Source organism: Coregonus lavaretus, assembly GCF_964263955.1.
Source record: "Coregonus lavaretus genome assembly, contig: HAP1_SCAFFOLD_190, whole genome shotgun sequence".
Taxonomy (NCBI): Eukaryota; Metazoa; Chordata; class Actinopteri; order Salmoniformes; family Salmonidae; genus Coregonus; species Coregonus lavaretus.
The window spans coordinates 463,198-477,329 of NW_028164603.1; the positions used below are offsets into that span (position 1 = coordinate 463,198).

Sequence of the window (14,132 nt, forward strand, 5' to 3'; positions counted from 1 at the left end):
TCTATCTCTATGGGGTGTCCCCTACCATATCTATCTCTATGGGGTGTCCTCTACCATATCTATCTCTATGGGGTGTCCTCTACCATATCTATCTCTATGGGGTGTCCTCTACCATATCTATCTCTATGGGGTGTCCTCTACCATATCTATCTCTATGGGGTGTCCTCTACCATATCTATCTCTATGGGGTGTCCCCTACCATATCTATCTCTATGGGGTGTCCCCTACCATATCTATCTCTATGGGGTGTCCCCTACCATATCTATCTCTATGGGGTGTCCCCTACCATATCTATCTCTATGGGGTGTCCTCTACCATATCTATCTCTATGGGGTGTCCCCTACCATATCTATCTCTATGGGGTGTCCCCTACCATATCTATCTCTATGGGGTGTCCTCTACCATATCTATCTCTATGGGGTGTCCTCTACCATATCTATCTCTATGGGGTGTCCTCTACCATATCTATCTCTATGGGGTGTCCTCTACCATATCTATCTCTATGGGGTGTCCTCTACCATATCTATCTCTATGGGGTGTCCTCTACCGTATCTATCTCTATGGGGTGTCCTCTACCATATCTATCTCTATGGGGTGTCCTCTACCGTATCTATCTCTATGGGGTGTCCTCTACCGTATCTATCTCTATGGGGTGTCCTCTACCGTATCTATCTCTATGGGGTGTCCTCTACCGTATCTATCTCTATGGGGTGTCCTCTACCGTATCTATCTCTATGGGGTGTCCTCTACCGTATCTATCTCTATGGGGTGTCCTCTACCGTATCTATCTCTATGGGGTGTCCTCTACCGTATCTATCTCTATGGGGTGTCCTCTACCGTATCTATCTCTATGGGGTGTCCTCTACCGTATCTATCTCTATGGGGTGTCCTCTACCGTATCTATCTCTATGGGGTGTCCTCTACCATATCTATCTCTATGGGGTGTCCTCTACCGTATCTATCTCTATGGGGTGTCCTCTACCGTATCTATCTCTATGGGGTGTCCTCTACCGTATCTATCTCTATGGGGTGTCCTCTACCATATCTATCTCTATGGGGTGTCCTCTACCATATCTATCTCTATGGGGTGTCCTCTACCATATCTATCTCTATGGGGTGTCCTCTACCATATCTATCTCTATGGGGTGTCCTCTACCGTATCTATCTCTATGGGGTGTCCTCTACCATATCTATCTCTATGGGGTGTCCTCTACCGTATCTATCTCTATGGGGTGTCCTCTACCATATCTATCTCTATGGGGTGTCCTCTACCGTATCTATCTCTATGGGGTGTCCTCTACCACCCTCTTCATCATCCCCCCTCTCTGGAAGGATTTCCTCCTCAACCAAAGCAGTATAAACTAACTATTTGACTACTGCTTTCTAGTCAGCATGTAAAACTTTGATGCCATAATGCTTTGCAATGATGAGCAGTTTCACTTTCATACATTTATCTAGCATCTCCCATGTAGAGTTTTTCACAAATGCTTGCAACTTAAAGTCCATGTTTTAACGAAACAGGTGAGGTTTTATGAGGGGTTCTGAAAGGCACTCATGGGGGTGTCCACTGGAGGTTGACTAGCAACAACACCTGGAACCTAAAAGACACCCACCATGAGACCCACTAAATCTGCCCAAGAAGAGGCAAACAAAAGAAAAACCCACAGCAAACTGAAAGACAGGAAGCAATCCAAAAAGCTGAGCAAAATGAAAAACAGGAAAGATCACGGATTGTTTTTTAGAGCCAACTAAAGATATTGACCCTCCAGCTGGAGCACTGGGCCAGCCAATATCACCTGGGGCAGCACAGGTAAAACACCTTCCAACTAATGAGATGGACAAGCCTGCACAGGTGTAATACATTCTGACTAACGAGGTGACACCAATCGGTGCACTCTATGTGCTAAAAGTCCATATATTTGCGACCGCTCGACTAACAGGCTATCAACCAAACAATCGACCAGTCGACAAAATGGGGTCATCCTTATATGTGTGTGTTTGTTTGAGTGTGTGTGTCCGTGTGTGCGTTTGGGTGTCTCACCTCCCTCTCCTGTAGTTTGGTGTAGGAGAAGCAGAGATCAGTCAGACTGTTGTTACTGCAGCATTCAATAGAAGCATCCAACCTCCTGTAGACTACAGGGAGAGATCAGTCAGACTGTTGTTACTGCAGCATTCTATAGAAGTATCCAACCTGTAGACTACAGGGAGAGATCAGTCAGACTGTTGTTACTGCAGCATTATATAGAAGTATCCAACCTCCTGTAGACTACAGGGAGAGATCAGTCAGACTGTTGTTACTACAGCATTATATAGAAGTATCCATCCTGTAGACTACAGGGAGAGATCAGTCAGACTGTTGTTACTGCAGCATTATATAGAAGTATCCAACCTCCTGTAGACTACAGGGAGAGATCAGTCAGACTGTTGTTACTACAGCATTCTATAGAAGTATCCATCCTGTAGACTACAGGGAGAGATCAGTCAGACTGTTGTTACTGCAGCATTATATAGAAGTATCCAACCTCCTGTAGACTACAGGGAGAGATCAGTCAGACTGTTGTTACTACAGCATTATATAGAAGTATCCAACCTGTAGACTACAGGGAGAGATCAGTCAGACTGTTGTTACTGCAGCATTATATAGAAGTATCCAACCTCCTGTAGACTACAGGGAGAGATCAGTCAGACTGTTGTTACTACAGCATTATATAGAAGTATCCATCCTGTAGACTACAGGGAGAGATCAGTCAGACTGTTGTTACTGCAGCATTATATAGAAGTATCCAACCTCCTGTAGACTACAGGGAGAGATCAGTCAGACTGTTGTTACTGCAGCATTCTATAGAAGTATCCAACCTCCTGTAGACTACAGGGAGAGATCAGTCAGACTGTTGTTACTGCAGCATTCTATAGAAGTATCCAACCTCCTGTAGACTACAGGGAGAGATCAGTCAGACTGTTGTTACTACAGCATTATATAGAAGTATCCAACCTCCTGTAGACTACAGGGAGAGATCAGTCAGACTGTTGTTACTACAGCATTCTATAGAAGTATCCAACCTCCTGTAGACTACAGGGAGAGATCAGTCAGACTGTTGTTACTGCAGCATTCTATAGAAGTATCCAACCTCCTGTAGACTACAGGGAGAGATCAGTCAGACTGTTGTTACTACAGCATTCTATAGAAGTATCCAACCTCCTGTAGACTACAGGGAGAGATCAGTCAGACTGTTGTTACTATAGCATTATATAGAAGCATCCAACCTCCTGTAGACTACAGGGAGAGATCAGTCAGACTGTTGTTACTACAGAATTCTATAGAAGTATCCAACCTCCTGTAGACTACAGGGAGAGATCAGTCAGACTGTTGTTACTATAGCATTCTATAGAAGCATCCAACCTCCTGTAGACTACAGGGAGAGATCAGTCAGACTGTTGTTACTACAGCATTATTTAGAAGTATCCAACATGTAGACTACAGGGAGAGATCAGTCAGACTGTTGTTACTGCAGCATTATATAGAAGTATCCAACCTCCTGTAGACTACAGGGAGAGATCAGTCAGACTGTTGTTACTGTAGCATTCTATAGAAGTATCCATCCTGTAGACTACAGGGAGAGATCAGTCAGACTGTTGTTACTGCAGCATTATATAGAAGTATCCAACCTCCTGTAGACTACAGGGAGAAATCAATCAGACTGTTGTTACTGCAGTATTCTATAGAAGTATCCAATCTCCTGTAGACTACAGGGAGAGATCAGTCAGACTGTTGTTACTACAGCATTCTATAGAAGTATCCAACCTCCTGTAGACTACAGGGAGAGATCAGTCAGACTGTTGTTACTACAGCATTCTATAGAAGTATCCAACCTCCTGTAGACTACAGGGAGAGATCAGTCAGACTGTTGTTACTGCAGCATTCTATAGAAGCATCCAACCTCCTGTAGACTACAGGGAGAGATCAGTCAGACTGTAGTTACTACAGCATTATTTAGAAGTATCCAACATGTAGACTACAGGGAGAGATCAGTCAGACTGTTGTTACTGCAGCATTATATAGAAGTATCCAACCTCCTGTAGACTACAGGGAGAGATCAGTCAGACTGTTGTTGCTGCAGCATTCTATAGAAGTATCCAACCTGTAGACTACAGGGAGAGATCAGTCAGACTGTTGTTACTGCAGCATTATATAGAAGTATCCAACCTCCTGTAGACTACAGGGAGAGATCAGTCAGACTGTTGTTACTACAGCATTCTATAGAAGACTCCAACCTCCTGTAGACTACAGGGAGAGATCAGTCAGACTGTTGTTACTGCAGCATTATATAGAAGTATCCAACCTCCTGTAGACTACAGGGAGAGATCAGTCAGACTGTTGTTACTGCAGCATTCTATAGAAGTATCCAACCTCCTGTAGACTACAGGGAGAGATCAGTCAGACTGTTGTTACTGCAGCATTCTATAGAAGTATCCAACCTCCTGTAGACTACAGGGAGAGATCAGTCAGACTGTTGTTACTACAGCATTATATAGAAGTATCCAACCTCCTGTAGACTACAGGGAGAGATCAGTCAGACTGTTGTTACTGCAGCATTCTATAGAAGCATCCAACCTCCTGTAGACTACAGGGAGAGATCAGTCAGACAGTTGTTACTATAGCATTATATAGAAGTATCCAACCTCCTGTAGACTACAGGGAGAGATCAGTCAGACTGTTGTTGCTGCAGCATTCTATAGAAGTATCCATCCTGTAGACTACAGGGAGAGATCAATCAGACTGTTGTTACTGCAGCATTCTATAGAAGTATCCATCCTGTAGACTACAGGGAGAGATCAGTCAGACTGTTGTTACTGCAGCATTATATAGAAGTATCCAACCTCCTGTAGACTACAGGGAGAGATCAGTCAGACTGTTGTTACTGCAGCATTATATAGAAGTATCCATCCTGTAGACTACAGGGAGAGATCAGTCAGACTGTTGTTACTGCAGCATTCTATAGAAGTATCCAACCTGTAGACTACAGGGAGAGATCAGTCAGACTGTTGTTACTACAGCATTCTATAGAAGTATCCAACCTGTAGACTACAGGGAGAGATCAGTCAGACTGTTGTTACTGCAGCATTCTATAGAAGCATCCAACCTCCTGTAGACTACAGGGACAGATCAGTCAGACTGTTGTTAATGCAGCATTATATAGAAGTATCCAACCTCCTGTAGACTACAGGGAGAGATCAGTCAGACTGTTGTTAATGCAGCATTATATAGAAGCATCCAACCTGTAGACTACAGGGAGAGATCAGTCAGACTGTTGTTACTGCAGCATTATATAGAAGTATCCAACCTCCTGTAGACTACAGGGAGAGATCAGTCAGACTGTTGTTACTACAGCATTCTATAGAAGTATCCAACCTCCTGTAGACTACAGGGAGAGATCAGTCAGACTGTTGTTACTACAGCATTATATAGAAGTATCCAACCTCCTGTAGACTACAGGGAGAGATCAGTCAGACTGTTGTTACTACAGCATTCTATAGAAGTATCCATCCTGTAGACTACAGGGAGAGATCAGTCAGACTGTTGTTACTGCAGCATTATATAGAAGTATCCAACCTCCTGTAGACTACAGGGAGAGATCAGTCAGACTGTTGTTACTGCAGCATTATTTAGAAGTATCCAACATGTAGACTACAGGGAGAGATCAGTCAGACTGTTGTTACTACAGCATTATATAGAAGTATCCAACCTCCTGTAGACTACAGGGAGAGATCAGTCAGACTGTTGTTACTGCAGCATTATATAGAAGTATCCAACCTCCTGTAGACTACAGGGAGAGATCAGTCAGACTGTTGTTACTACAGCATTCTATAGAAGTATCCAACCTGTAGACTACAGGGAGAGATCAGTCAGACTGTTGTTACTGCAGCATTATATAGAAGCATCCAACCTCCTGTAGACTACAGGGAGAGATCAGTCAGACTGTTGTTACTACAGCATTCTATAGAAGTATCCAACCTCCTGTAGACTACAGGGAGAGATCAGTCAGACTGTTGTTACTACAGCATTATATAGAAGTATCCAACCTCCTGTAGACTACAGGGAGAGATCAGTCAGACTGTTGTTACTACAGCATTCTATAGAAGTATCCAACCTCCTGTAGACTACAGGGAGAGATCAGTCAGACTGTTGTTACTACAGCATTATATAGAAGTATCCATCCTGTAGACTACAGGGAGAGATCAGTCAGACTGTTGTTACTGCAGCATTATATAGAAGTATCCAACCTCCTGTAGACTACAGGGAGAGATCAGTCAGACTGTTGTTACTACAGCATTCTATAGAAGTATCCAACCTGTAGACTACAGGGAGAGATCAGTCAGACTGTTGTTACTACAGCATTCTATAGAAGTATCCAACCTGTAGACTACAGGGAGAGATCAGTCAGACTGTTGTTACTGCAGCATTATATAGAAGCATCCAACCTCCTGTAGACTACAGGGAGAGATCAGTCAGACTGTTGTTACTACAGCATTCTATAGAAGTATCCAACCTCCTGTAGACTACAGGGAGAGATCAGTCAGACTGTTGTTACTACAGCATTATATAGAAGTATCCAACCTCCTGTAGACTACAGGGAGAGATCAGTCAGACTGTTGTTACTACAGCATTCTATAGAAGTATCCAACCTGTAGACTACAGGGAGAGATCAGTCAGACTGTTGTTACTGCAGCATTATATAGAAGCATCCAACCTCCTGTAGACTACAGGGAGAGATCAGTCAGACTGTTGTTACTACAGCATTCTATAGAAGTATCCAACCTCCTGTAGACTACAGGGAGAGATCAGTCAGACTGTTGTTACTACAGCATTATATAGAAGTATCCATCCTGTAGACTACAGGGAGAGATCAGTCAGACTGTTGTTACTGCAGCATTCTATAGAAGTATCCAACCTGTAGACTACAGGGAGAGATCAGTCAGACTGTTGTTACTGCAGCATTCTATAGAAGTATCCAACCTCCTGTAGACTACAGGGAGAGATCAGTCAGACTGTTGTTACTGCAGCATTATATAGAAGCATCCAACCTCCTGTAGACTACAGGGAGAGATCAGTCAGACTGTTGTTGCTGCAGCATTCTATAGAAGTATCCAACCTCCTGTAGACTACAGGGAGAGATCAGTCAGACTGTTGTTACTACAGCATTATATAGAAGTATCCAACCTCCTGTAGACTACAGGGAGAGATCAGTCAGACTGTTGTTACTACAGCATTCTATAGAAGTATCCAACCTCCTGTAGACTACAGGGAGAGATCAGTCAGACTGTTGTTACTACAGCATTATATAGAAGTATCCATCCTGTAGACTACAGGGAGAGATCAGTCAGACTGTTGTTACTGCAGCATTATATAGAAGTATCCAACCTCCTGTAGACTACAGGGAGAGATCAGTCAGACTGTTGTTACTACAGCATTCTATAGAAGTATCCATCCTGTAGACTACAGGGAGAGATCAGTCAGACTGTTGTTACTACAGCATTATATAGAAGTATCCAACCTCCTGTAGACTACAGGGAGAGATCAGTCAGACTGTTGTTAATGCAGCATTATATAGAAGCATCCAACCTGTAGACTACAGGGAGAGATCAGTCAGACTGTTGTTACTGCAGCATTATATAGAAGTATCCAACCTCCTGTAGACTACAGGGAGAGATCAGTCAGACTGTTGTTACTACAGCATTCTATAGAAGTATCCAACCTCCTGTAGACTACAGGGAGAGATCAGTCAGACTGTTGTTACTACAGCATTATATAGAAGTATCCAACCTCCTGTAGACTACAGGGAGAGATCAGTCAGACTGTTGTTACTACAGCATTCTATAGAAGTATCCATCCTGTAGACTACAGGGAGAGATCAGTCAGACTGTTGTTACTGCAGCATTATATAGAAGTATCCAACCTCCTGTAGACTACAGGGAGAGATCAGTCAGACTGTTGTTACTGCAGCATTATATAGAAGCATCCAACCTCCTGTAGACTACAGGGAGAGATCAGTCAGACTGTTGTTGCTGCAGCATTCTATAGAAGTATCCAACCTCCTGTAGACTACAGGGAGAGATCAGTCAGACTGTTGTTACTACAGCATTATATAGAAGTATCCAACCTCCTGTAGACTACAGGGAGAGATCAGTCAGACTGTTGTTACTACAGCATTCTATAGAAGTATCCAACCTCCTGTAGACTACAGGGAGAGATCAGTCAGACTGTTGTTACTACAGCATTATATAGAAGTATCCATCCTGTAGACTACAGGGAGAGATCAGTCAGACTGTTGTTACTGCAGCATTATATAGAAGTATCCAACCTCCTGTAGACTACAGGGAGAGATCAGTCAGACTGTTGTTACTACAGCATTCTATAGAAGTATCCAACCTGTAGACTACAGGGAGAGATCAGTCAGACTGTTGTTACTACAGCATTCTATAGAAGTATCCAACCTGTAGACTACAGGGAGAGATCAGTCAGACTGTTGTTACTGCAGCATTATATAGAAGCATCCAACCTCCTGTAGACTACAGGGAGAGATCAGTCAGACTGTTGTTACTACAGCATTCTATAGAAGTATCCAACCTCCTGTAGACTACAGGGAGAGATCAGTCAGACTGTTGTTACTACAGCATTATATAGAAGTATCCAACCTCCTGTAGACTACAGGGAGAGATCAGTCAGACTGTTGTTACTACAGCATTCTATAGAAGTATCCAACCTGTAGACTACAGGGAGAGATCAGTCAGACTGTTGTTACTGCAGCATTATATAGAAGCATCCAACCTCCTGTAGACTACAGGGAGAGATCAGTCAGACTGTTGTTACTACAGCATTCTATAGAAGTATCCAACCTCCTGTAGACTACAGGGAGAGATCAGTCAGACTGTTGTTACTACAGCATTATATAGAAGTATCCATCCTGTAGACTACAGGGAGAGATCAGTCAGACTGTTGTTACTGCAGCATTCTATAGAAGTATCCAACCTGTAGACTACAGGGAGAGATCAGTCAGACTGTTGTTACTGCAGCATTCTATAGAAGTATCCAACCTCCTGTAGACTACAGGGAGAGATCAGTCAGACTGTTGTTACTGCAGCATTATATAGAAGCATCCAACCTCCTGTAGACTACAGGGAGAGATCAGTCAGACTGTTGTTGCTGCAGCATTCTATAGAAGTATCCAACCTCCTGTAGACTACAGGGAGAGATCAGTCAGACTGTTGTTACTACAGCATTATATAGAAGTATCCAACCTCCTGTAGACTACAGGGAGAGATCAGTCAGACTGTTGTTACTACAGCATTCTATAGAAGTATCCAACCTCCTGTAGACTACAGGGAGAGATCAGTCAGACTGTTGTTACTACAGCATTATATAGAAGTATCCATCCTGTAGACTACAGGGAGAGATCAGTCAGACTGTTGTTACTGCAGCATTATATAGAAGTATCCAACCTCCTGTAGACTACAGGGAGAGATCAGTCAGACTGTTGTTACTACAGCATTCTATAGAAGTATCCATCCTGTAGACTACAGGGAGAGATCAGTCAGACTGTTGTTACTACAGCATTATATAGAAGTATCCAACCTCCTGTAGACTACAGGGAGAGATCAGTCAGACTGTTGTTAATGCAGCATTATATAGAAGCATCCAACCTGTAGACTACAGGGAGAGATCAGTCAGACTGTTGTTACTGCAGCATTATATAGAAGTATCCAACCTCCTGTAGACTACAGGGAGAGATCAGTCAGACTGTTGTTACTACAGCATTCTATAGAAGTATCCAACCTCCTGTAGACTACAGGGAGAGATCAGTCAGACTGTTGTTACTACAGCATTATATAGAAGTATCCAACCTCCTGTAGACTACAGGGAGAGATCAGTCAGACTGTTGTTACTACAGCATTCTATAGAAGTATCCATCCTGTAGACTACAGGGAGAGATCAGTCAGACTGTTGTTACTGCAGCATTATATAGAAGTATCCAACCTCCTGTAGACTACAGGGAGAGATCAGTCAGACTGTTGTTACTGCAGCATTATTTAGAAGTATCCAACATGTAGACTACAGGGAGAGATCAGTCAGACTGTTGTTACTACAGCATTATATAGAAGTATCCAACCTCCTGTAGACTACAGGGAGAGATCAGTCAGACTGTTGTTACTGCAGCATTATATAGAAGTATCCAACCTCCTGTAGACTACAGGGAGAGATCAGTCAGACTGTTGTTACTACAGCATTCTATAGAAGTATCCAACCTGTAGACTACAGGGAGAGATCAGTCAGACTGTTGTTACTGCAGCATTATATAGAAGCATCCAACCTCCTGTAGACTACAGGGAGAGATCAGTCAGACTGTTGTTACTACAGCATTCTATAGAAGTATCCAACCTCCTGTAGACTACAGGGAGAGATCAGTCAGACTGTTGTTACTACAGCATTATATAGAAGTATCCATCCTGTAGACTACAGGGAGAGATCAGTCAGACTGTTGTTACTGCAGCATTCTATAGAAGTATCCAACCTGTAGACTACAGGGAGAGATCAGTCAGACTGTTGTTACTGCAGCATTCTATAGAAGTATCCAACCTCCTGTAGACTACAGGGAGAGATCAGTCAGACTGTTGTTACTGCAGCATTATATAGAAGCATCCAACCTCCTGTAGACTACAGGGAGAGATCAGTCAGACTGTTGTTGCTGCAGCATTCTATAGAAGTATCCAACCTCCTGTAGACTACAGGGAGAGATCAGTCAGACTGTTGTTACTACAGCATTATATAGAAGTATCCAACCTCCTGTAGACTACAGGGAGAGATCAGTCAGACTGTTGTTACTACAGCATTCTATAGAAGTATCCAACCTCCTGTAGACTACAGGGAGAGATCAGTCAGACTGTTGTTACTACAGCATTATATAGAAGTATCCATCCTGTAGACTACAGGGAGAGATCAGTCAGACTGTTGTTACTGCAGCATTATATAGAAGTATCCAACCTCCTGTAGACTACAGGGAGAGATCAGTCAGACTGTTGTTACTACAGCATTCTATAGAAGTATCCATCATGTAGACTACAGGGAGAGATCAGTCAGACTGTTGTTACTACAGCATTATATAGAAGTATCCAACCTCCTGTAGACTACAGGGAGAGATCAGTCAGACTGTTGTTGCTGCAGCATTCTATAGAAGTATCCAACCTCCTGTAGACTACAGGGAGAGATCAGTCAGACTGTTGTTACTACAGCATTATATAGAAGTATCCAACCTCCTGTAGACTACAGGGAGAGATCAGTCAGACTGTTGTTACTACAGCATTCTATAGAAGTATCCAACCTCCTGTAGACTACAGGGAGAGATCAGTCAGACTGTTGTTACTACAGCATTATATAGAAGTATCCATCCTGTAGACTACAGGGAGAGATCAGTCAGACTGTTGTTACTGCAGCATTATATAGAAGTATCCAACCTCCTGTAGACTACAGGGAGAGATCAGTCAGACTGTTGTTACTACAGCATTCTATAGAAGTATCCAACCTCCTGTAGACTACAGGGAGAGATCAGTCAGACTGTTGTTACTGCAGCATTCTATAGAAGTATCCAACCTCCTATAGACTACAGGGAGAGATCAGTCAGACTGTTGTTACTACAGCATTATATAGAAGTATCCAACCTCCTGTAGACTACAGGGAGAGATCAGTCAGACTGTTGTTACTGCAGCATTCTATAGAAGCATCCAACCTCCTGTAGACTACAGGGAGAGATCAGTCAGACTGTTGTTACTATAGCATTATATAGAAGTATCCAACCTCCTGTAGACTACAGGGAGAGATCAGTCAGACTGTTGTTGCTGCAGCATTCTATAGAAGTATCCATCCTGTAGACTACAGGGAGAGATCAATCAGACTGTTGTTACTGCAGCATTCTATAGAAGTATCCATCCTGTAGACTACAGGGAGAGATCAGTCAGACTGTTGTTACTACAGCATTCTATAGAAGTATCCAACCTGTAGACTACAGGGAGAGATCAGTCAGACTGTTGTTACTGCAGCATTCTATAGAAGCATCCAACCTCCTGTAGACTACAGGGAGAGATCAGTCAGACTGTTGTTAATGCAGCACTATATAGAAGTATCCAACCTCCTGTAGACTACAGGGAGAGATCAGTCAGACTGTTGTTACTGCAGCATTATATAGAAGCATCCAACCTGTAGACTACAGGGAGAGATCAGTCAGACTGTTGTTACTGCAGCATTATATAGAAGTATCCAACCTCCTGTAGACTACAGGGAGAGATCAGTCAGACTGTTGTTACTACAGCATTCTATAGAAGTATCCAACCTCCTGTAGACTACAGGGAGAGATCAGTCAGACTGTTGTTACTACAGCATTCTATAGAAGTATCCATCCTGTAGACTACAGGGAGAGATCAGTCAGACTGTTGTTACTACAGCATTATATAGAAGTATCCAACCTCATGTAGACTACAGGGAGAGATCAGTCAGACTGTTGTTACTGCAGCATTATATAGAAGTATCCAACCTCCTGTAGACTACAGGGAGAGATCAGTCAGACTGTTGTTACTACAGCATTCTATAGAAGTATCCAACCTGTAGACTACAGGGAGAGATCAGTCAGACTGTTGTTACTGCAGCATTATATAGAAGCATCCAACCTCCTGTAGACTACAGGGAGAGATCAGTCAGACTGTTGTTACTACAGCATTCTATAGAAGTATCCAACCTCCTGTAGACTACAGGGAGAGATCAGTCAGACTGTTGTTACTACAGCATTATATAGAAGTATCCATCCTGTAGACTACAGGGAGAGATCAGTCAGACTGTTGTTACTGCAGCATTCTATAGAAGTATCCAACCTGTAGACTACAGGGAGAGATCAGTCAGACTGTTGTTACTGCAGCATTCTATAGAAGTATCCAACCTCCTGTAGACTACAGGGAGAGATCAGTCAGACTGTTGTTACTGCAGCATTATATAGAAGCATCCAACCTCCTGTAGACTACAGGGAGAGATCAGTCAGACTGTTGTTGCTGCAGCATTCTATAGAAGTATCCAACCTCCTGTAGACTACAGGGAGAGATCAGTCAGACTGTTGTTGCTGCAGCATTCTATAGAAGTATCCAACCTCCTGTAGACTACAGGGAGAGATCAGTCAGACTGTTGTTACTACAGCATTATATAGAAGTATCCAACCTCCTGTAGACTACAGGGAGAGATCAGTCAGACTGTTGTTACTACAGCATTATATAGAAGTATCCATCCTGTAGACTACAGGGAGAGATCAGTCAGACTGTTGTTACTGCAGCATTCTATAGAAGTATCCAACCTGTAGACTACAGGGAGAGATCAGTCAGACTGTTGTTACTGCAGCATTCTATAGAAGTATCCAACCTCCTGTAGACTACAGGGAGAGATCAGTCAGACTGTTGTTACTGCAGCATTATATAGAAGCATCCAACCTCCTGTAGACTACAGGGAGAGATCAGTCAGACTGTTGTTGCTGCAGCATTCTATAGAAGTATCCAACCTCCTGTAGACTACAGGGAGAGATCAGTCAGACTGTTGTTGCTGCAGCATTCTATAGAAGTATCCAACCTCCTGTAGACTACAGGGAGAGATCAGTCAGACTGTTGTTACTACAGCATTATATAGAAGTATCCAACCTCCTGTAGACTACAGGGAGAGATCAGTCAGACTGTTGTTACTACAGCATTCTATAGAAGTATCCAACCTCCTGTAGACTACAGGGAGAGATCAGTCAGACTGTTGTTACTACAGCATTATATAGAAGTATCCATCCTGTAGACTACAGGGAGAGATCAGTCAGACTGTTGTTACTGCAGCATTATATAGAAGTATCCAACCTCCTGTAGACTACAGGGAGAGATCAGTCAGACTGTTGTTACTACAGCATTCTATAGAAGTATCCATCCTGTAGACTACAGGGAGAGATCAGTCAGACTGTTGTTACTACAGCATTATATAGAAGTATCCAACCTCCTGTAGACTACAGGGAGAGATCAGTCAGACTGTTGTTGTTGCAGCATTCTATAGAAGTATCCAACCTCCTGTA

The 14,132-nt window shown here is 42.9% G+C and overlaps 1 protein-coding gene across 1 annotated transcript in view; it reads right to left on the reverse strand.

Moving 5' to 3' along the window:
- The window catches only part of LOC311116862 (membrane-bound transcription factor site-2 protease-like), a 111,737-nt gene that overhangs the window by 15,599 nt on the left and 82,006 nt on the right, over positions 1-14,132 (reverse strand). The window contains exon 8 of the mRNA XM_084191891.1: positions 2,042-2,133. Within this exon, the coding sequence (XP_084048017.1) occupies positions 2,042-2,133 (92 nt within the window). The remainder of the gene's footprint in view (positions 1-2,041; positions 2,134-14,132) is intronic.